This window comes from Silene latifolia, chromosome Y (genome assembly GCF_048544455.1).
Source record: "Silene latifolia isolate original U9 population chromosome Y, ASM4854445v1, whole genome shotgun sequence".
Taxonomy (NCBI): Eukaryota; Viridiplantae; Streptophyta; class Magnoliopsida; order Caryophyllales; family Caryophyllaceae; genus Silene; species Silene latifolia.
In genome coordinates, this window is record NC_133538.1 from 421,269,148 (window position 1) to 421,293,213 (window position 24,066).

Below are 24,066 nucleotides of genomic sequence, written 5' to 3' on the forward strand. Positions count from 1 at the left end.
TGCCTCGAGTTGATCATTGGCATGCTGCATTACGAGTTGTGCGCTATTTAAAAGGTTCTCCGGGACAAGGAATTTTCTTTCCCGCCTCATGTGATCTTACTTTGACAGATGGAGTGATTACGATTATGCGGCTTGTCCTACGACACGCCGTTCCATAAGTGGTTGGATGGTTTTTCTTGGGAACTCCCCTGTTTCATGGAGATCCAAGAAACAACCTATAGTGTCTCGTTCTTCTACCGAGGCTAAATATCGTGCTATGGCCCTTGTTACATGTGAGCTAAAATGGTTGAAGGGCTTACTCGAAAATTTGGGCGTTTCCCATCCTCAGGCTGCTACACTATATTGCGATAATGCATCGGCACTTCATATTGCTCAAAATCCTATATTTCATGAACGGACTAAGCATATTGAAGTGGACTGTCATTTCATTCGAGATGCTCTTATTGGCGGATTAATTGCAACTGACCATGTTTCTACAACGGATCAGTTAGCGGACTTGTTCACCAAAGCTTTGGGTGGTACTCAATTTCACAAGTTATTGCGCAAGATGGGCATTATCAATCTTCATGCTCCATCTTAAGGGAGGGTATTACGATATATTCGATATTACGATATTCTATTTCCAATTAGATTAGGACGGTATTGTCATTTAGAAGTCCTAGTTTATGTTAAGTATCCTTGTTTATGTTAAGGTAGGATTATGGAAATTGTATTAGTATAAATAGGGTGCTTATTATCAATAAAACACAGATTGATTTTCCGGAAAATATTTTATCAAAATCAATTCAATTTCAAATTAGGTCATCGGAAAATCCCTAATTTTACCGCCATCCCTGCAATTCAATCTAGTTTAATAAGTTTTCGATGTCGACGGCGAAAGTTCCGAGGTCGAGACCGCATTCCGGTGCTCCGGCAAAGGAGAATTTGCCGAAACTTGAAGAAAGTTTGAATGCTTTTCGTAATGATAGGTTTGATCCTGATACTTATGTTCAATCCAAATGTTCTCTCAATGAGAAGGTATAATCTCTTGTTTTTCTTAATTTTTAGGTATAATTTTGCATTTTTTTGGTTATTTATTGTTTTTGTGGTGATTATTGAATCTTTGGAGCTTTTATGGAGTAATTTAATGCTATTGATCTTTATAAAATTGTTTTTGTTCATGTGTATGAATTATTTGGTTATGATGATGTTTATGAGGAATTATTTTTTAGGTATATATGTGGAATGTGAAGTATTCATGATATTATGCGAAAAAATTGCGAATTGGATGGAGGAGGTATGGGTAAGGGAGAATGCCAGCGTTGTCGTCTTGTCGACGAGTTGTAGAAGAAATGTTGGAGAAGACGATTATGATGATTAGTTGATTACATAAAATTTAGGAAATCTATATCGGACTCTGTATGAATTTTATTCTGCAGTGGTGTAAGATTTGTGTTTGCTTAATTTAGCAAACATGAGTGTTTTCTGCTTTACTATAATTAGACCTTTTGAATTTGGTGGTTATAATGAGCACACATGAGTATTGTTTTCGAGGTGTAATATTTTACTTGTTGTATTAGCTCATCGAAAAATTGATTGGCGGTTTTTACTAGGAATGGATAATGTGTTGTGTATTAGCCATTTAGTCTTTTACTGTAACTAGAAAAAGATTGGATTTAGAGTTGTCAGAGTATGTCACGTTCCGAGGAAAAGCTATCTTGTGCTAGTTATAGTATGCACTTGTGTATAACCATGAGTCCATGACCGCACATTGAGACGTGTATGATGCATAGAAATTCGTAAATTGACCTTTTGTCCCTAGCAAACATCGTCTGGCATTTTTATTGTAATCTAGGAGTTTCTTTAACAAGAAATAAACTCTCGATCAGTCACCCTGTCAGGCTGTCGACTTAGCATTCTTTCTTTCAGTTTTCCCACTTATCTTCAAGGAAAGGGATTGATGGTCTGGGGCTGGTAAGTTATGAATTGCGGTTTGTGTGTGGGTTCTTTATATACACACAAGATGTTTATACGTGATTTATGTTTTATTCCAGACTATCTGTATGACTGTATCTGCAGCATTTAGGCTTCACGCTAGGCCTTATTCATTTGTGATATTCGTCAACCTTGCTTGCTCTTTATTGTTGACGCAGGAAATAAAGCATTTATGCTCACACCTGATGGATCTAAAGAAGGCCTCTAATTAAGAAATGCGGAAAAGTGTTTATGCAAACTATTCAGCATTTATACGGTGAGAATCTTTAGCTGTTGTTTATGTTGCTTATTCCTTCAAAGACCAGACTTTTTAGTTTCTTTTTTTTAGCACGCTGTTACGGTGTCTTTCTTGTAGATTGTAGCTAGTTTACTCCTTTAAAGGCAAGACTGGTTGTGGCCTGGATGATTTTTTTCCCTTCCGATTTTAATGCTACTTTTTTATGATGCAGTACCTCTAAAGAAATATCAGATTTGGAAGGAGAGCTTCTGTCTATTAGAAACCTTCTGTCTACTCAGGCAACTCTTATTCATGGACTAGCTGAAGGAGTAGACTTGGAATCAATATCAGCGACTGGTCTTGAAGCGTCGATTGCAAACGGCACAATTAACAGTGATGATAGTGAACCTTCTGAGCTGGAAGAGTGGGTGATTGAGTTTCCAGATCATCTTGATGTATTATTAGCTGAAAGAAGAGTAGAAGAAGCTTTGGATGCTCTTAATGAAGGGGAGAGAGTTGCATATGAAGCAAAAGAAACCAAGACACTAAGGGCAGATGTGATTAGCTCTTTGCAAAATGCTATAAAAGAACGGAGGCAGAGATTAGCTGATCAGCTAGCCGAAGCTGCTTGTCAGCCCACCACACGTGGTACTGAGCTTCATTCGTCCATCTCCGCTCTTAAGAACCTTGGTGATGGACCTCGAGCACATTCGTTACTTCTAAGCGCACATCTACAACGATACCAGTATAACATGCAGTCTTCATCCATCAAGCAGCTCATATGGAGGAGCCTATACTGCCGCTCTTTCACAGTTAGTCTTTTCTTCCATTGCCCAGGCTGCAAGTGATTCATTGACCATATTTGGCGATGAGCCAGCTTACACTTCTGAACTAGTAACGTGGGCTACTCAACAAACTGAAGCCTTTGCCCATCTTGTGAAACGACATGCTTTAGCTTCATCTGCAGCTGCCGGAGGTTTAAGGGCTGCTGCTGAGTGTGTTCAAATTGCTCTAGGTCATTGTTCATTATTGGAAGCTCATGGTCTATCTCTTTGTCCGACACTAGTGAAGCTTTTTAGGCCTAGTGTCGAGCAAGCTGTGGAGGCTAATTTGAGAAGGATTGAGGCCAGTACTGCTGCCTTAGCTGCTGCTGATGATTGGGTTCTAACCAGTCCACCTAGTGTCACACGTCAATCTGGGAGGCCTTTGAGTACATCTACTACTAGCGCGGCTGGTTACCAATATAAGCTTACTAGTAGTGCTCACAGGTTCATTTTGATGGTTCAGGTTAGTGGTTTTCTGGTTTTGCAATGAAATTATACGGCACCAACTTTTTCCTCTGCTAGATTATCGACCTAGTTCGAGCAATTTTGTAGTGTTAATTCTGAAAGACCCTGTCTCCCCCCCCCCACATGTGTGGTGCCGCGACCCTAGCATGGCAGTATGTCTTTTATAAGACCGTCATACACTCACACCTCCTACTATCATCAGACTACCAACTGTTTAAGATAGGATGTGTCGAAGGGCTACATCTATATTTGGAGTGTGTAGGGTTGTTTTATCTGTTGTTCCCCAATTTTTCTGTTGGAAGATTTAGTTCATATTAGTGAGATGTGTTGGTTAGTGAAATATTTTGGTGAGAAGTATGATTACAATAATTTGATCTTCATATTCTTCAGCTTTCAATGTTGTAATCTCACGCTACCTAATGGTTGCTTTTATTAGAACTTTTTTGAAGATGTTGGACCACTTCAGAATATGCATTTAGGTAGTAGATCACTAGAGGGTGTTTATGAAGTGTTCAACACATATGTTAAGTTGTTAACATGCTCATAAAAGCATTACCAAACTCCATTGAAGATGAAGCAACTTATGAGGGCGCTGGAAGTAAAATTGTCAGGATGGCTGACAATGAGGCGCAACAAATCGCATTACTAGCTAATGCATCTTTGTTGGCTGATGAGTTACTTCCTCGTGCAGCCTTGAAACTTTCTCACGTCTATCAGGCTGATTACCCTGATGAACCTCAGAGGAGGGCCTCTGATAGACAAAACGTCACCCTGAGCAAAGAGAATGGAAGAGGAGACTTGTAAACTCAGTTGATAGACTGAAAAGTAGCTTCTGTCAGCATCATGCTCTGGATCTGATCTTTACAGAGGAAGGCGAGAGCAATCTTACTTCTGATATGTACATAAGTGTAGATGCACGTGGAGAAGAAATTCTATGGTTCCCATCACCCATATTTCAGGTATAATATACACTTCATTTATTTTGCAACATTCTTGCTTCATTTACTGTTTCGTTTCAAGTATTTCAGCAGTCAACATGTTCTAATTTTTCAAAATTGATGGTAATCTGCAATCATTCCTTCGATCCTCAGTAGTGTTTCTGTTGATTTTCCGTCTCTCCCTGTTAACATTTGAAGTTGCCAACTTTTTTCATTTTCTTTTTTTTTCAATTATGTGCCATGAAGCTGTTCGAGCATGTATCCTAAACTTCAAATTTGGCTTTATATGAGTAATATGACCACCACGGGTGATTATGTCAGAATGAGGGTTGGTTGTCAAACACCAATTATGTTACATGATTTCCCGGATTTTATGCCGTTCTTGTGTAAATACAAAGTTTGACTTAAGTGCAGAACATTTCACCTTTGGAAACTTTGTATGAATTTTAGAACACATTGTTTTGGGAAGTCGTCTCAAGCGTGTATTATATAGCCTTCAATTTCAGCCGTCTCCAATCATTGCGGGTGACGGTGACATTTTCGGAGGAGATTGCTAAGAGTTGACAACACCAATAAATAACCACCCAAGGATAATCCCGGGATTTTTCCAGGTCCCTTCGCATCCTAAAATGGCCATGGGCATGGTGATGGCGTGATGTTGTGACTCATATTCGATGCATGGGAGCAAGCATGTGCTGCATGCCTTTGATGCACCATGGCATGACCCATAGGCTCCACAGGTTGCCTTTGATGCGCCGTGGCATGCCCAATGGCCCACTTGTGATGCTCTATGAGTTTATGGCAAGCTAGTCATTCAGATTGGTCATCTTTTGGAATTTATTAGTTAGTGTCACCATATGTGTCTTGTCCCTAAGTGTGCATCTGTAGGCTTTGCTTCCGAATATGCTATGCTGAAATGTGCGCTCTTGGTTATACTAAGAGATGCTACCCTAACCCGAACACTTGTTCAATTAAAACTTAAAAGCTGTTAAAGCAAAATTGAGATTGACCCGGACTTGTTTGTAGAGTTCTTGACTATTGTGAAATATTTTTTTTTCATTTTTTTCATGACAGTTGACAGAGTTCTATAAACTTTACGTCGCCCCACTGCATATTAGCGGCTCCAGTTGCTCGTGTTCTTCAATATCTTTAAATTGTGGTATTAAAGCTTGGTTGTTTGGAAGGAATCCGATTTTTTTTTTTTAGTTTTCCTTCACTGAAGGGGAGCCTTGGCGCACCGGTTAAGGTGTTGCTTTGTGACCGTGAGGTCACGGGTTCAAGTCCTTGGAGCGGCCTCTTGCCAAAATGGCAAGGGAAGGCTTGCCCCAATTACACCCTTGTGGTGGGACACTTCCCCGGACCCTCGCCTAGCGGGGACGCCATCGTGCACCGTGCTGCCCTTTTTTTTTTTTTTTTTTAGTTTTCCTTCACTTTATATTGCTGTGGTAATAGCTGGACGTTTTTGTTTACATTGTGATTCACATTCTTTTCAGGGACTTTTCTTTAAACTCAACACTATGGCTGCTATAGCAGCAGAAATGTTGCAGGAAAGGAAAGATTTGCGACACTGTTGTTGATGAAACTCACAGAGACGGTCATCTTATGGTTATCTCAGGACCAGAGCTTCTGGGATGATATTGAGGATGGTTCTAGGCCTTTAGGTCCTCTTGGCCTTCAACAGGTATACAAATTTAACCTTGAGCCCTACAAAACCAAATGGCAACGCCATAGAGTATTGTGTTGACAAAAATTTCAAGGTAATGAAAGAAAAAGAAGAAATAGAATTCCTGGAGTTATCGCTCTTCTTTTTTTCAGTCCGTCTAAACTTTTCTGTGATTACTATTCTATCTTCCATGTTGGTTATTAATACATAGTTACCATGTGTCGCACCTTTTGCAATTTACCGTCCTCTTCCTTTTTTTCAAACATTGTCCGAGACCAATGTATTTGATTGTTATTGCAGATTTACTTGGACATGAAATTTGTCATCTGCTTTGCTTCTCAAGGTCGCTACTTGTCTCGTAATCTAGTTCGTGTCATCAACGAGATCATAACCAAGACAATAGCAGCGTTTCAAGCAACAGGCTGGGATCCTTACAGGTAATTCATGTTTCATCCTGACTACTTTAGACAAGTATCGCTTTCTTCTTTAGGACCTTTACTTTGCTGCTGTAGCCCGTAGTGTTGTCACGATGTCAATCTTTTGTTTAGAGGTGCTACTCAGATATAGTGGTGAAATATTATTACCCGTTGACTTAGAATTTACATGTAGAGATCACATTATGTCATTACCCTTGTCGTAATGTTATTTTTTTTTTTTTTTTTTTTTTTTTTTTTTTTTGGCAACAGTAAAGAAAGGGATTACAATCTCATGGCCCGAGATGCCAGGCCATGTGCTCTGAAGATTAAGGTTCCTTGAAATATACGAAAAACTTAAACAATGAAAATAAGCATAAAACCCCTTGAGATCCTGCAGAATGCCTTTGACAACATGATGCACTCCTGCCAAACCTGCAATCTGACATATTAGTGGTAAACAATCGACACCACCTCTAGGTGGAGGAAACCTTTCCCGACGCACCCACCGGATAACCTCAAAGATACCGAGAGCCTCCGCGTGCAAAGCCGATTCTCCCGCCAGTAATCTTCCCGCTCCCGTGAGCAACTCGACCCCCGCATCATCGAAAGCCACCCACCCAATCCCGGCGGCCAAGTTTTTAGACCACCCTGCGTCAACCTTAACCCTGATTTGTCTACACGGATCCCTCCGACCAACCACATACACAGGAAACCCCTCCTTGATAGATCTCATCTCGGTGCCATCCATCAAAGCATCCCCGACCTTTCACCTTATCACCGTTCCGTCTCCTTCATCATAGCTTGTATATCGTTTCCACATTGTTATCGACGGACTCCACTTAAGAATACGCGGCATAACCCTACCCCCTCAATACCACATTATCATGGGGCACCAAAGACCCCATAACGTCGCCAGGAAGACAATAACTCTCCGTTCCCCACCCTCCATCTTCTCCAAAAACCGGATCCAATTTACGATCCAATCACAAAGTGGTACCATAGTCACCCCTTCAACCCGAATACCTAAGACCGTCCCCGCCCAAACCCTAGCAGACAAAGCACAATCCCTAAAAATGTGTTCCACCGTCTCACAAAAAGGTTGATCCCCCAGACACATTTGACAAGTATGGTTTCCATCAATTGATCGCTTCTGGAACTCAAAACCCACTGGAAGAGTGTTTGTGATGATCTTCCAGATCAAAATTTTCCATAAATTCGGCCCAGGTAAGTTCCATAATCGGGATTTACAGAAACCCCTCCCTGTCATCGTGATCCTAGATTTATCTTTTAACGTCCCCTTTTTTTCAAAAAACTCCATGAAGGCAAGACCGTACCCACTTTTAACCGAGTAAACACCATTACTCGTAAGAGGCCAAAAAACTTCATCCTGCTTCCTCGACGCACATAACGTAGTTGCAATAATCCGCTCCGCATCCTGTGACTTAAAAAGTGTACGCACCAACGGGGCATTCCAAGTAAAATCGCTATTCCATAACTCACGAACTTGAAGGCTCTCCAGAAAGAGAAAAGCAGAATCCAGTAAACGATCCTGTGGTTCAGGTGATTCCCCATTTACCCACTTCGCATTCCACACATCGAGCTCGATTCCAAGCCCTGGTTTCCAACCAATATTCTCCATGATCGACTCCGGACCATATGTAATACTTTTAACCCCCCAAGAGCAACTTAAACCCGCTTAGGCGGGTTCCATCAACAAAAATATTAGTGCCAAAGATTTTCCGCCTAAGATCTTGCTGAAGTAAGAATCATCCCCTGAAACCAATCTCCACCCGTTCTTGGCAAGCAGCGCCTTATTAAGGCACCCCACATTCCTTATGCCCAATCCCCCCGAACTCTTGGGAAGACTGAGGAAATTCTTACTGCACCAATGTAGTTTCTTCCCCAATTTGCACCAAGCCCACCAAAATTGTGCCAACAAAGTATTGAGCTTTGATGACACACTTACCGGAATTTTGAAAACCGATAGAAAGTAATTAGAAAGGTTTGATTGGATCAAGAAATTAGGGTTAACCTACCAAAGAAAGCGATAAGAAAATTCCGTTCCATGAAGAGATACGTTTAGAGACATAATCAAGAAGGGAATCAAAGATCCCCTTCTTTGACTCTTTAAATTCTCGCAGGATTCCCAAATACTTTCCAATACCCTTTGTTGCTTGTACACAAAGTACCCTCATAGTCTCTTGAGCCTTTGCTAGCGTCGTACTTGGACTAAAGAGAATGCCAGATTTGTCCAAATTCAATTTTTGCCCAGACGCATCACAATAATCATCCAAAATCCTTTTTAGGGTAAAAGCCGCTCGCCCGCTATCTTGGAAGAAAAAAACCGAATCATCGGCAAAGAATAAGTGAGTGATTGGTCTCTCCCGTGACATAACGTGATCCCTTTCAATGTACTCCCCCACCTCCTTTGCATTTTCAACCCCCCTCCTAGCACCTCCATGCATGAATGAACAGAAAGGAGATAAGGGATCTCCCTGTCGCAAACCACAACGCGGTTGAAAGCGGGGTAGTGGAGAGCCATTAAGCAAGACTTCATAGGACACCGTGGTAACACAATTCATAATGAGAGACACCAGTTTTTGTGGAAACCCAAACCGAAGGAGAACCGCCTCCAAAAAATCCCACTTGATTCTGTCGTAAGCCTTACTCATATCTGCCTTAAATGCACACCGTCCATGTTTTCCTTTCTTGTGACTCACAATGCGATGAATAGTCTCATGGGCAAGGAGAATGTTATCGCTAATATGACGTCCCGGAATGAAAGCATTTTGAGCATCACTCACCAAATCCCCCATAACTCTTGCCACTCTATTCGTGATACATTTAGACACGATACGCATCAAAACATTACACAGACTGATGGGCCTATAATCCGAAACCCCTTCTGGATTATCAGTCTTTGGAATAAGAGTGATAAAGGTTCGATTTAGTTCTCGTAAGACCCGTCCTGAATTCAAAATAGAGAGCACAGCCTTAGTAATCTCTTCCTTCACCAGCGACCAACATTTCTGAAAGAAGCACGCAGGAATACCATCTGGTCCCGGCGATTTAAAAGCACCCATCTGAAAGACTGCACCCCGTACCTCCTTTGCCGTAAACGGTTTCATAAGGTAGTCTGCATCATCATTCGAAACCTTCCTGTTTATCGAAGAGAGAATCCGATCAAAAGAATTCGCAGATCTCCACTCCATCCCCCCCTCCTGGTTGTCATCACAAACAGCATATAAAGCCTTAAAATTCTGTTGGAACTCCGAGGCGACAAGATTTTGATCGTACATCCGTGTCCCATCCTTCCCTCTGATGCCATGAATATAATTCCTTCCCTTTCTCCCCTTAACCCAATTGAAAAAGAATTTTGTACAAGTATCTCCATCCACCATCCACCTCATCTTAGCACGTTGCTTCCAAAAGATCGCAGTTGCTCTCGCAAAAGCCTTTACCTCCTCATTTGTCCTTGTATACAAATCATCCCCCCCACCCATGACATCGGTATTTAAACCATCTTCCAATTTTCCATCTAAATCATCCCATACCTTCCTCCATTCACTCTTCTTATCCAAGGCCCACTTCTTAGCCGTATTCCTCACCCGAGCTAGTTTTCGAGTTACTCGATACGCCGGAGAACCCACCACCGCAAGGTTCCAGGCCAATCGCATACACTCCTCATGATCCAAAACCCAAGCATCCATTTTATATGGTCTTTTCCCCCCACTCCCTGTAAGGTGTAAATCAAGCTCAATTGGGGCATGATCCGAAATTTGAACAGGATAATGTTTGATACCCGTGTTTGGGAAAAAGATAAGCCAATCCTTTGAGGCCAATGCTTTATCAAGCCTCTCATAAACTCTCATGTCCCCCTTACGATTGTTACACCAAGTGTATCTCGGTCCCTTGAAAGGAATATCAATTAAATCGTTCCTTAGTTTCCAATTTATAAACTCATTTGCCCCCCTAATAGGATTTTGACTACAACTCCATTTATCCAAAAAACAGTCCACCTGATTGAAATCGCCAACGATAAGGTACGGGTATGTACAAGTCTCCATCCATTCTTCCAATTCACTCAAAACAGCAGAACGTAAATTTAACTCTGGGGCACCGTAAAAAAGCACAAGATACCATAATAGACCATCATACTTCCTTACCAAAAGCACCATAAAGTTCTTACACGCCCTTACAAGGGTCATTTTTGCCTCTTTTTTCCATCCTACCCACAACCCACCAGATGCCCCTACCGCATCCACCCCAAAAGACTTCACAAACCCTAGAGATCTAAACATAGGGAAAACTTTATTTGCATTACATTTGGTCTCTATTAAGAAAAGGAAATCATAATACGTACTACCTAATAACGCTCTTATCTTTGGAATTGTAGGGGCGGCGTGTTATCGAGACCCCTACAATTCCATACCAAGCCCATCACGGCGACAAAGGAGGTTGACAGCCCAACCTCCGCAAAGCCGCAAAAGTCCGTAGCCTCGGTCCCAAAGAACTCCATTAACGGAGTAAGAAGAAGATGAATCACTTGAATCAATCATAACAATATCGGGGACACTCACCCCGAAACCATAACGCGTGACACTCCTTTCTTCCGTAAGAAGATACCTTCCCAAAGACAACTCCTCTTTGCTAACCGCCTCGATACTCCTTAGCATTTTCCGAGATTCCTTTGCACTGCTTCGTGCACGATATACTCCACCACATCAGTGTTGCATTTCCTTTTCCTGGCCATCCTTATCTCCTCCCTATGAGTGAACTGCATCTCAGAAACGTGATATGTGTCAGCCAACCCCATGAAACCATCTGAGATATTACCAGAAGAAACCTCAGCAAAAAGTCTAGCTTTGTTTCCAACTGCAGGAATGTCAAACAGCTTATCAATCCCTTTCTTGCTTCCTTCACCCTTCTCCGGATTACCTTCCGCCATAGTCCCAAGATTCGAAAAACCATTTCCAACCCGGCCGCAGCGTGGAAGACTCGGCCAGATCTCTTTACCCTTACGCTCAATACCCACAGATTTTAAAGGAAGAGGAACCACCTCCGCAAAACCATGCTCCCGGTCCCTCCAAATCCTCCTCTGCGTAGCAAAGCTTGGCGGCTCGTATCCCCCACAGCCACAACATTTGGGACTACAGCAGCTTCGGTCCCAACCTCCTCTGAAGAGGTAATAACAATAACAGCATCAGTAAACCTGTCCTCAGAAGATTCCGCATAAAACTCATCCTCAGCTTCAGCATTTTCAATCCAAACATTACTAGGAGCCTCTGACATATCAGAGTCAGAATCACTAATAATAATCACCTCATTCTGGTTCATCGCCCCTTGAGCAGCTACAACGTTGTGATATTGATCATTAAGATTTGTACCTTCCACAATATGATGTACAGACCCATCAGGGTAATGGTACCTAATGGGAATCCCACTGGCAGGGGGATCAAAAAACTGATTAAAACCCCTTATCTCATCATCCCATCGTGCCCATTGCTCATCTCCTTCCACCCTGTCACTGATAGCCTCCTGGATTCGTAAATCTCTATCAAGAACCCCACTCACAGTACCCTCACCAGCGTACAGGACATACGGGTCATTTTCCTGCAACTGTCTCAACAAATCACTCTTGTATTCTGATCATCAGCATTGTGCATAACTGCATCCTGTACTGGCAAAGCAGGAGCAATGATATCGACAGGAGCTTGTGATCCTGCCACCTCCCCCATCATCCCTTGAGGTTCACCCATTACCACATCCCCTTGTCCCCCCACCCCCCTTCCATTCACTCCTTGTCCACTACGAAAAACGACCGGTCCTGCAAAAGGTTGTGCAGTGACTGCAAACCTCATGCCAGGGGTAACCCTTCCACCAGCAGTAATACCTAGATCGTACTCAACATGTCTTTCAGGGGACTCCCTCCTACTGCTCTGCCCAGCTCTAGCCCTATAATTCCCAACACTAACTCTGGGTGAAAGAAATTTTGTAGTAGTAGGCATCGCCTTGAGATCCAAGTTAAACATGGTATGGGTACTGTGTGCCTGAAAAACCGCAAAACCCTTCTCCACTGACCTATCCAACATCCTCTCAATACCCGACACAACTGACACCAAACTCTCCCTACATTGGGATCCCTTGTGTCCTATTTTCCCACACTTAACACAGTACTTGAAGATATTTTCATACCTGAACTGAACCCACAGCAAGTGGCCCGTTTCCATTGCCAAAAAGAAGCCCGGCATTAAAGGTTCATTCAACTTAAGACATACTCTAAGCCTTAGGTAATCATGTTCAGGCACAAAGCTAAAAGGTTCAACCTGGAACTGATGGAACTGATGACTGAGCAGTTTACCCGCAACTTGGGCAACATGCATATTAAGATACTCAAAAGGCAGGCCACACACCCTCACCTATACCTCCGCAAAAGGAAACCTGACAGTACGAGGTACCGTATCAGCGTACCACCTTGCCAACACCATCACAGCCCCATCCACAGTCACCATTGTTTTCGCCAGAAGCCCTTGTAAGTCTTCCTCATCCTGACAATGGAAAACATACACTTCCCCCATCTTGAAAGCTGTAATCTTCCCATTTGAACTCCATTTCTTAGAAATAATGTCATTCAATTTCTCAGCTTCAAAAAGACGATAGTCCACCATGAAACCCAGAACACAGTTGCCCCAAAACTCCCTTGACTTTCCTAATTCAGCCGGGTCCACATTAATGACTCCACCCGTCCTCGGATAACGCCAGACATTAGCATGAAGTGGATTCATAGGGTTGAAAGCAGCATCGGGTTGAGGTTGATGAGCATACTGGTTATGATGTTGGTCATTATGGAAATTCCCACTACCCTCTCCCTCAAAACCCTGATTAAATCTTCCAAACTGGTGCTCGAAATCCATAATAGAGCTTTTGTTATGTGGACTATTTGATTGAGGTGTGGTTGTTTTAAGTCTCTTTGATTTTGAGCTTTTTAAGGAGATGAAGTGTGATGACTATGAATGCAAACCCACAGCCATAATGATCTGCTTAAATAGGAAAAAATAAATAGAGAAACTGAGACGTCAATCCCAATTGACACCTCAAGGCAAATATGGGGAATCGAAGAGAAAGAACTAAAGCAAACAGACCACCAATTAAATGTGTTGCAGAAATAATAATTGGGATATTAAAGAAAGATTTGCACGAGAAGAAACTCAAAGATCAGCTATCAGAAGTAATAGAGATAGAGGCGCCAATTAAATGAGCTAAACCATAATGATTAGGAATAGGTAGGAATGTAGAGTAGCTTGAATTAATTAAATTGGGAAATACCCACAATTGCAGAAAGAGGGATTAGGGTTAAAACGCCCAATTGGAGCCACTGTAGCTCAATCATTTTGGGTAGGTAGCTTGATATTAATACGTAAAGGATATTACCCTATGATCCCAGCCCAATCCCCTACAATCTTCAAGACCTGACAGCACTCTTTGGGAAGTGAAAAGGAAGGAATTTGCAGAGATTATAGAAGAAAAAACGCGAAAAAAGCTCTCGGAACGAGAGAAGAAAGCTCTCTCCTTTCTTAGAGAGAGAAACTGGTAATTAACTAGACTCACTAATGTTTCTCGCGTCTCGTAATGTTATTCAACTACGGATAGTGTAAAAAAGTTTTCATTTTTATTTTATTAAACATAGAAAGAGGTCAATTATTTTGAGATGAACTAAAAAGTAAATAGGTACAACATAAATCAATGGAATGTTATTTGTAGTCCAATTAATTGGTTACTTGAATATGTGCTCCTTAAATGTGAGATTTTATGCGGCTTTACCATACAGTGTACTGCCTGAAGACAACTGGTTCAACGACGTATGTCAAGATGCAATCGAGACACTGAGTGGAAGACCACGAGCAAACGATGGAGAACGCGAGATGAACAGCCCTACCGCGTCTCTCTCTGCACAGTCGGTTTCATCTACCAGATCACATGGCAGCTCGTAGGCGTCATAGTTGCTGATCGTGTCTCATCTGTACATTACAATGGAAATGAGTGCCTCTTTGACAGCATTTCTTTGTCCATAGAAATTGTTTGGTTTTGTTTATTTTTAACTTTTGGCCTTTCAACATCCTTCTTCAGTTCTTTGTGTTACCCTAGCGCTCTATATCCTGTAATTTTGTAGCTCTTATTCTCTTAATGACACTGAGGCTTCAGCCTTCAGGTTAGGAATTCTTTCTCAACCGTATGTGAACATAAAATTTGTATAACCACATGTACTATGGTTCATTACTATTGCAGCATAGTAATATTTGTTTAAGATAATCCTAGGTCTTCTGTTTGACTCTACGGAACGCCATCATCACCGGAAAAGAAGCATAATAATTGCAAAATTAATTTGTGAAGCGTCATGCTATAGATGCAACAATAATGAATTGTGGCTTACAAGATACGGAGTACTTCTTTCGTCCAATTCATTTGTTTACATTTGATTAAAATTAACTCTCACAAAGAATAAAAAAGGTAAATAAATGATTAGGAAAAAAGTATACAAATGGCCTTAAACGAATTACCGGAAAATAATCATTCATGGTGACGAGAACGTAAATTTTAATTATTTGGAATTCTACAATGGCGGAGGAGAAATAATTAGAAGAAAAGGGAACAACAATATTCCTCGATAACAAGGGTAAAATAAGAGTAAAGAATGCTTTTGCATCTCGGCAACAATGCCCTCTAGACCAATAACTCGGAACATAGTGTACACACATGAATTGAATGTAAACAAAAAAAGCCTGTCTGGAACAGGCTAAAGTTGATAAGAATCCCAACATCAGTTGGGCTTCAATGCTGATCTCGGGGAGCCAAATTCAATTGTTTACTCCCCAACATTCATACCAAAACCAAATTTGTAATCTTTCTTCCAGTGATCAAGCTGCATTGTTGCATGACAAAGTCAGAACTTAAAACGCGGATGCGCTGATATGAAAACAATGTTATGTGCACCATAGTCCATTCAGAGGAAAGGGAGGGCGAAAAAAAGAGGGAAGACCATTAAGAGGAGTACTGCAATCACCTTTTCTTTGGTTCTGGATTATGATAGAATAAAACAAAATAAATCGCTAGATCTTTTTTTCTAATAGCGAAGTAGCAATCAATGCAATATTCATAATCGGTCACCAAAAACAACCTTTCTATGTCAAACGCGCAGAGTAAGGCTGTGTATGTCCATTCAAATAATCACGAGGACCGTGTCCCAGTTTATGGGTTATGTTCGTCTTAACTACTAAGGTCATGACTTCCTTGGTAGCAGAACTATATGATCACTTGATCACATTATCTGAAGCCAAACTAGAAAACGAATCAATCGCTTCCAAACTTTAACTTGCAAAGATAACACACACCTTATCAAGTGTTCAAGTGCAGAAAAAAAGAACTACTGGCTTCTTATTATGACCACAAACGTTTAGACGACAGTATCTCTGCCCTAGGAATTTTAGAATACAGGCAAGCCATAGGATTAGCGAAGTTGCCTGAGAAAAAAAAATGTCAGGCACATTAAACTCACCTCAGCGGAAAGTAAGAATCCAAGCCCTGGACTAAGTCTCTCTTCAAGAAACGCTGTGGCACATCCATTTGAATCTATCTTCCCTCTTACACGAGCCTGTATAGAGAAAGGAGGGGTATAAATACTATTGCACCTTTTCTATACAGAGTATCTTGAACAAATCGAATCCCCTATCTACTAAAAGAATAGGTGAATCTAGAGATTTTCCCGCTCAAATCATTTAACCTATAAATTAGGCCGAACATTTTTGGATATTTTATATGTGGGCCTTACTATGCTCTATAACTTTTATGCGTCAATCTTTGTAGAGAAATGTATTCTACCCATTATTTTGGACTACTACACATTTTACGTGTGATGTATTCTATCATATAATATCAGACTACTATATATTTTATTAATATTTATCATCAAATTTTAACCATAAATGTATTTAACATTTAAGAATTGTAGACTACAACATTAAATTTTAAAAGTTACTGTGATTTTTACCTCTTATCAATAATCATTAATATTTACCTCTTTTTTTGGTGATTTTTTTTTACCTTTAACACGAACACGAAAATAGAAATTAATTTTATTTTATTTCTTAATACTAATCATTAATAATTGTAGAATATTATATTAAATTTAATGTTAAGTTGCTAAATGTTAATTTCTCTAAATATTTACAATCTAAAAAATCCGTGCATTTGCACGGGATCTAAACTAGTTTCTATTTACACCATTAAAATTGTCCAAATCCTCCAAAGAGGTAAACCAGAAAAGTAAAGGGCCGAGTGTGTACACATCGTAGGTTGTTCAATGATTAGTCATTCGAAAAAAAAAGAGCATGTATTCCAGCTTAATTCAAGTCCCTTCGAAAGTTTTACTTTGAACAGTAGAGCTATGACTTCACTTAAAATCAACATATGCAACATCCATAAAGGCTTCGTTAACCTAAAGACCTTCCCGGCGTTAGTTAAAAGACTGACAGTGAGAGTTATAAAAGGGGGAGGTGGGTAATACACTTGCAAAACAACAAGTCATTCAACAACTTTTGCCTGCGGAAGTGTGAAAGGGTGAGGGAGTAGATTGTATTTAGCAAAGTTTAATCATGGATGGGAGGCCGAAGGGATACCTGGCGAAGTATTGCGTCATAACCAACACTAGCTGTGACATCTCTAGACAAATAGTTGTACACTAATTCCGTCGCAAGTGAAACCTACATCATACACAAGTCAGCAAGCTTCCAGGAAAATTTTGTGGAACTTGGCAGAGATTATGCAGTTAATATACAGTCAACTCACCTTCTCAGATGCCTTCTGAACGTAGCTAAGGGCAACCATACCAGTGCTAGCTACTTGACCAGTTGCAACCTACAAATGTAGCAGAAAACACGACAAAATGCAAACCGAAAGTACTCTTGTCTAGACAAATCTTTTCTACTGCAGATATAGTTTGTTTGCTAAGTTAACTATAAAAATCACCCTTGTTAGAACCAAGAGTTAAGTCATTCCCTCAATTGACTCAGCACTACAATAGGGTTTGATCAACTTTACCATTCTACAAAGGGACCGAAAAGACATAGTTGGCATGCAGGACTTCTTATCTTACCCTACGAAACTCTCTTCTATATCATGCAGAACCCAACCAAGTAGTTGACTTACAAAACGGCAACAAAATGAAAGAGAGACAAAAAAGAGGGTACATAAGGGAGGAGCCCAATTGATAAACTAAACCATTTAATATACTGATATAGTATTCTTATGGAAGGAAAAAAGAAGTACCATTTTATCGTTGCTATATCGAGCAGCGTAGCCTACACCAGATTTTCTATGTTGACCAGTGTAGAAAAGTTCACCACCCAAAGAAAGATTCGGGGTCACACTCTGTCAAGATAGTCCGAGAAAACGTGAGAAAATTAACGAAGTAAAAATATGTATGAGTTCGTCGTCAGAGAAAAAAAAAATACAAAAAATGATACAGTTATACTGAGACAATTAAAGCTTGACATAAATACCTGTATGTAGCTAACCCCCAAAAGCGCACCACCCCCAAATTGAAACTGTGCCCTATAATCAGTTCCCTGAGGAAGAAACCGCCAAAAGACCCAACATATAAGAACATAAACATTGCAACTCAGTAGAACTTCCCTGGATAATTATAATCAATAGATTTTTTATAAATGCTGAAGTATGTTTCCATTTCCAATGGAGCCAGAGACTCATTACACATTGGTTCTGGATAAGATGGAATAGAGCAAAATGACTAACTAAAGGTGGGGCACTACTTTTTATTATAAAGTATTAGTCCTTCGATGCAGTGACCGACACAGTTTTCATCTTGAGCATTCCGAAACAGCCTCTTTGTATTGCTAACACGAGGGTAAGGCTGGGTAGGTTTGATCCCTCTTCCTTACACCGCACTTTGCAGGCAATTGTGGGAACCATTGAGGCACTACGGTTATGTTGCTGTCGCTGAAGTATGTCGTGTTATAAAAGACGTGGAAAAGTGTGCCGACAATTACAGCCTCAATGCATATGCCAGACACAAGTGAGCTTATTTGATGCACTTAACTATGATGAAACGGAAACATCGATCATATGATGAGCACTAAAGCAGAAACAGCATCTAAGAACCCAAACTACCAAAATATCAGGAGCAGTCCCTCTATAAAAACCCCACAGAAAGGAGTCAGACATCACACATAGGTTGAGAATATCTATCCTTTCCGCCTTTTTTCCTATCCAAAGGCACCCTAAATTTTACAAGAAGCTACTAGACCTACGTTACCTTATTTAACTTTAATTGAGGGGGGAAATTAAGATAAGAAGAGAGAGGGATATGAAGCTCTTACCTTATAGTCAAGGGTACCAATTGCATGGGACATGTGAGGCTCACTTGTAAGCTGGAAAACAACAAGAACTATTAGCTAGAATCGAATCATCTATGAGGTATGCAATGTTGTTTAAAAAAAATTACCTGACCATTGGCCTTCAAAGTAAGATCATCAAGCAAATCATACTTGAGTCTTGCACTTAATCTACCCTCATGTGTTATTCTCCCAATAAGCATCAGCTATAATCACACTAATTCGATTAATTATATGAATATCATACATATGATAAGATACTCATTTTAAGCCATTATCTCAATCCTCAGTATCATTAATTATCAGGCATTCTTACTTGTGGGTCGATATAATTAGCACCGAACTCATAATTGGATGTGGGGATTTTGAGGGTCTCTGGGGACTGAGTCGGAACTTCCATTGGCCCCATGGATACACTGAAAATTATTCAGGAAGCAGGGATCACTTGGAATTATAGGGTAAACATCAGTAAGCAGTGATCGAACAGCAGAGATTACCTGTGGCTAAGGAAAAATTTTGGGCTAAGTGCTTTATTATAATCGAAGCGTGCCCCTTCAAAAACATCCGGCTTCAGAGACACTGTCACCAACATTGGCAAATTCAAATTAATGACGCGCAAGAAAGATGAGCTAATTACCAATTCTAGCACTACTCAGTTTAAACATACTAATAAAAGCATCAACTTCAACCATTATTCTTACACGAGAATTATTTCATCAAATGAGACACCCCAAAAGTTACATTCTTGAATTTCATATGTAACCCAAACTATTTACAGTATAAGTAATTGCATTATTTCGATCCCCTAACAGTTACATTTGAGACCATGGGAAAATTTCGGTCACATACAATCAACCGCAATCGTCCAAAACTCATACTCACACAAGAAAGCTAATAACAACTCATTAAGTAATGCTAATGGAATACCATGTTTACATCAAAGTAAGCTGCATAGTCAGCTCAGATATGTACATTCAAGTACATTGCACCGAAAATCGCAGAGAACATACTACCAAACCATTCGACAACGATACGCGAAAGCTACCAACCAAGCAAAAGAATATTAACATCATTCTTACACTTTTCAAGCATTACAAAACCCTGGAAACTACATTCAGTAAATACACCATCCACATCAAAGTAAACACTTTCCAACTTGCAGTATTAAATCAACAGTTGGAAAGTGTTTACTTGCGGCTCCTAGCAGAACATAGTAGCCACATAGAACCGAACCCGCTATACAATATTACGGACATAAGGGCACACCATTACCAACTCCATCATCTACACTAACAAATCTAACAAACTTTAATATTCAAAACATACAATTAACCCAAAAAACACAAATTTGAGTGATTAAAAACACTAACTTAAAGCTTCACGGTGGATTTCTTCATAAGGAATAGGGCAAGGAAGATTCTTGTAACCAACATGTTCATCAATTTTGGGAGAATCAGTAGGTATTGGACCCAATGTTGTTGGTTTTGTAATTGGGGTTGCTGACATTTTTAATGAAAAAGATTTGAACTTTGATTAGGGTTTATGTTAATTGATGTTGAATTGATAAATCCCAGAAATTAGAATGAAAATGATCCAATCTTTAGATCGGATTCTGGGAAATGGAGAAGAGGGTTTGGAAAGAGGGTAGAGATTAGATAAAAGGGTTAGATTGAAGGAACGAGGGGGGCTTAACAAGGGTTTTTGGTGGTTCTTTTGTTTGCCTTTTACGACCTGACAAACGGGTTTATTCGATTTAGATCAAGACGTCTTTAATTTTAGGGATAGTTTAATGTAATGTTAATTTTTACTTCCTTCAATTCAAGAGATTTTTTACATGTGCTTTTAGACACTACTCACAATTCTTTCACATTTTGAATGTTGGATCCTAACCAGGGTCTCCCGCCAGAGACTAGCATCAACCCTGCTTTCACCTTCACGGTTGGGAACACGACGGCCAGTCATCCAGGCTCCTCTTTTCCTCCACTCCCGAAGAATTTGAAAAGAAAGACGATGCACATAGATATATTTCATGCTGAATCCCCAAGGAGTCAATCTAATTCTCCTCCGGCTGGCAAAACCGGTGATCCTGTTGAACAGCATGCGGCAATATCATATAAGGAGAAGGTGCAAGGTTTTGGGTCTGATTTCGATTCATTAGAGGATCTGTCTCTGGACGATATCGATTTAGACTCTGATGATGACATTGAAGATGGCGATGATGATACCCTCTGCCCTCGAATTCTTCTCACAAAAAAAAAAAAAAAAAGCAATTCTTCGCAAACCATGGCGACATTATCTCATCATCAAAATGTTCGATAAGAACATTAGGTACTTATCGCTCATGCGAAAACTTAATGCAAAATGGTCGATAAAGGGCAAACTCACCCTTACTGACCTCACGAATTCATATTATGTGGCAAACTCACCCTTACTGACCATCAGAAGATAGCATTACTAAGCTCACAACATGGGTTCGAATTCTGAATCTCCCTGTAGAATACCTTAATGCTACGTTCTTAAAGAAAATTGGGTCGAAAATAGGAGAAGTTATTCGTATTGACAACAATACTGCTACAGCACAACGAGGTCAGTTTACTCGTCTGAGCATTGAAGTTGACATATCCAAACTGCTACTGTCAAAATTTCGTCTATACGGTAAGGTCTACGGTATACAGTACAGAGGTCTCAAGATTATCTGCTTTAAGTGTTGAAAACTAGGTCATTCAAGCAAAGGGTGTACGATGAAAGAAGCTAACACCACTGACATGGAAGTATTGAATCTAAATCAAAGTTCAGAATGTCCAAATAGTCCTCCTAGTGCACATTCACTTGAAGCAGGCCTACGGCCAGAGGAAAGTGCGGACTTCGGTGACTGGATGATGGTTAAGAAACCACCGCGAAGAAAACCGTCTGCTCATACAACCCACCAACCCGGAAATATAGGTAACGATAAACAAATATTCAATTATGGTCAATCAATGAAGATATCAGGAACGAGATTTGGAGTCCTACAAAATAATCCCGAAGATAATGCAATCCCGAATAATCCTCCCATAGTCCCTGCATCATTCTCAAATTCTAGTAATGCTATCTCACGGAATATTATTCAAACTCCCAGAATCAAGCTAAAAATCGCTTCCCTAAATAAACGTACTAATAATCTCCTCTCACAATCTAATATTCCCAAAAATAATAATATCTAATCTTAAAAGGATTCTAATTTCCAAAACAATATTAATTTCCAAATTAATAATAATCCAACTAATAAGAATAATATTTCCACTACCCCACCTCAAACTCTTCAAGATATTACTAATATCCCCATAGTTAAAACAAAATCTACCAACGTAAGTAACCCTACAACCTCCCCTGTTTCTTCGAAGTCTGTTTTGCCTGATACATCCAGTCGTGCTCTGATTAGTACCGATGAATCCTCATCCGTACTTCTCTTATCTAGACCGCCCCCTCCCTCAACCTCGCTGCCTCCCACAAAACCCCCGGATAGAGATAATCCCACCAACTCAGGTAGTGACGATCTCAACTTGACCGAAGATGGCGGCCCCTTACTTGGGAATAATGGTACGGGAGAGCCCAGTAATGGACATAAAGTTCGAATTAATGAAGAACAATCCATCGAAGCTAATGCTGGAACTATCGATACCATGGAGTATTAATAATGTCCTCAAACTAGTAAGTCGTGCTTATCTATCTTCTTTAAACTATCTACCTGATCATATGAATACAAGGATTCCAAGTTGAACACCCAATTTACCCCATATCACTTTTATGGTATGGAATGTGCAAGGCACGGGTAGTAAAAACAAAATTTCTACCATTAAAGAAGTCGTAAGAACTTATAAACCAACTGTTCTAGCTCTTGTAGAAACCCACATGGGAGGGGATCATGCTATCAAATTAGGTAACATTCTCGGCTATGATGGTCATTCTAGAGTCAATGCTGTTGGTTTTAGCGGAGGAATTTGGATTTATTGGAAAAAAGAAGTTGTCTCAGTTACTCTTGTAACAGAGCATATGCAGTATATCACAATCGAGGTAGCTAGGAATGGAGAGTTTCCCTGGCTGTTCTCGGCTGTTTATGCGAGTCCTGACCCAACGAATAGGAGAGAATTATGGTCCGAACTGGAAGCTTTTGCGAGGAGTAATAACCGTCTTTGGTTGTTTGCGGGAGACTTTAATGAAACACGTTCCCTCAGTGAGAGACATGGGGGTGATCAGAGTATGGCTAGACGCTGTGAACGCTTCAACGAATGGATTGAAAACTGTGAATTAATCGAACTTGTATTTACGGGTCCGAATAACACTTGGGCTCATGGGAAATCTGTAGAGACGAGACAGAGTGCTCGTTTAGATAGAGCACTGTGCAACTCTTATTGGGGACTTCGTTTTGAAGAAGCTATGGTCAGACACCTTCCTGCTATATCGTCTGATCATTGCCCGCTGTTTATTTCACCAAATGGATTTGCTCCGCTGAATGCAGTTAACCGTCCCTTTCGTTTCCAGGCATGTTGGCTAACTCATGAAGAATTTAAGAATTTTATTGACACTAATTGGCCCTCTGAGGGTATTTTTCTGACCCGTCTTGGAGAACTGTCTCAAAAATTACAAACCTGGAATGAAGAAGTTTTTGGCAACATTTTCCGCAAGAAGAAAGAGCTAATGGCTAGGATTGAAGGATGTCAACGAGAACTTTCCTTATCCAGAGTGAGTTATCTTATCAAATTGGAAGCAAGGCTGAGAAAAGAATTGGAAGGAGTGATGGAACACGAGGAACGAACTGTTATGGTACCAAAAATCGCGTGTGGAGTTTATTAAAGACGGGGATCGTAACACATCTTTTTTCCAGGTTATCACGTTGATAAGAAGGTGGAGGAATCGTATTACTACTCTAAAAAATGCAGACGGTATTCTGACAGATGACCAGCGTGAAATTAAGAGAATTGTAATGGAATATTTTCAAAATTTATATACGGACGAAAGTGCAGCTAATGTTGCAGAAATTGAACAAGTTATTAATCATATGGGATCATTAAAAGCTTCGGGACCTGACGGGTTTCAAGCCCTCTTTTATCAGAAAAATTGGGAGCTGGTTCAAGCTTCTCTCTGTGACATGGTTATAAAAGCTCTCGAAGGAAAAGGAATCC

The 24,066-nt window shown here is 40.4% G+C and overlaps 1 protein-coding gene and 1 pseudogene across 1 annotated transcript; one reads left to right on the forward strand and one right to left on the reverse strand.

Moving 5' to 3' along the window:
* The first annotated feature begins 446 nt into the window (after positions 1-446).
* Positions 447-14,807, forward strand: LOC141633155 (exocyst complex component EXO84B-like; annotated as a pseudogene).
* A 237-nt stretch (positions 14,808-15,044) lies between these two features.
* LOC141633156 (mitochondrial import receptor subunit TOM40-1-like) lies at positions 15,045-20,659 on the reverse strand. The gene is made up of 11 exons (XM_074445616.1): positions 20,275-20,659; positions 19,402-19,483; positions 19,221-19,320; positions 19,015-19,110; positions 18,890-18,940; positions 18,053-18,118; positions 17,820-17,921; positions 17,340-17,408; positions 17,171-17,254; positions 16,051-16,146; positions 15,045-15,417 (listed from the first exon to the last, which is right to left on the reverse strand). The coding sequence occupies exons 1-11, from the start codon at positions 20,408-20,410 to the stop codon at positions 15,361-15,363; spliced, it is 939 nt and encodes a 312-aa protein (XP_074301717.1). The 5' UTR covers positions 20,411-20,659; the 3' UTR covers positions 15,045-15,360.
* Between the last annotated feature and the right edge of the window lie 3,407 nt (positions 20,660-24,066).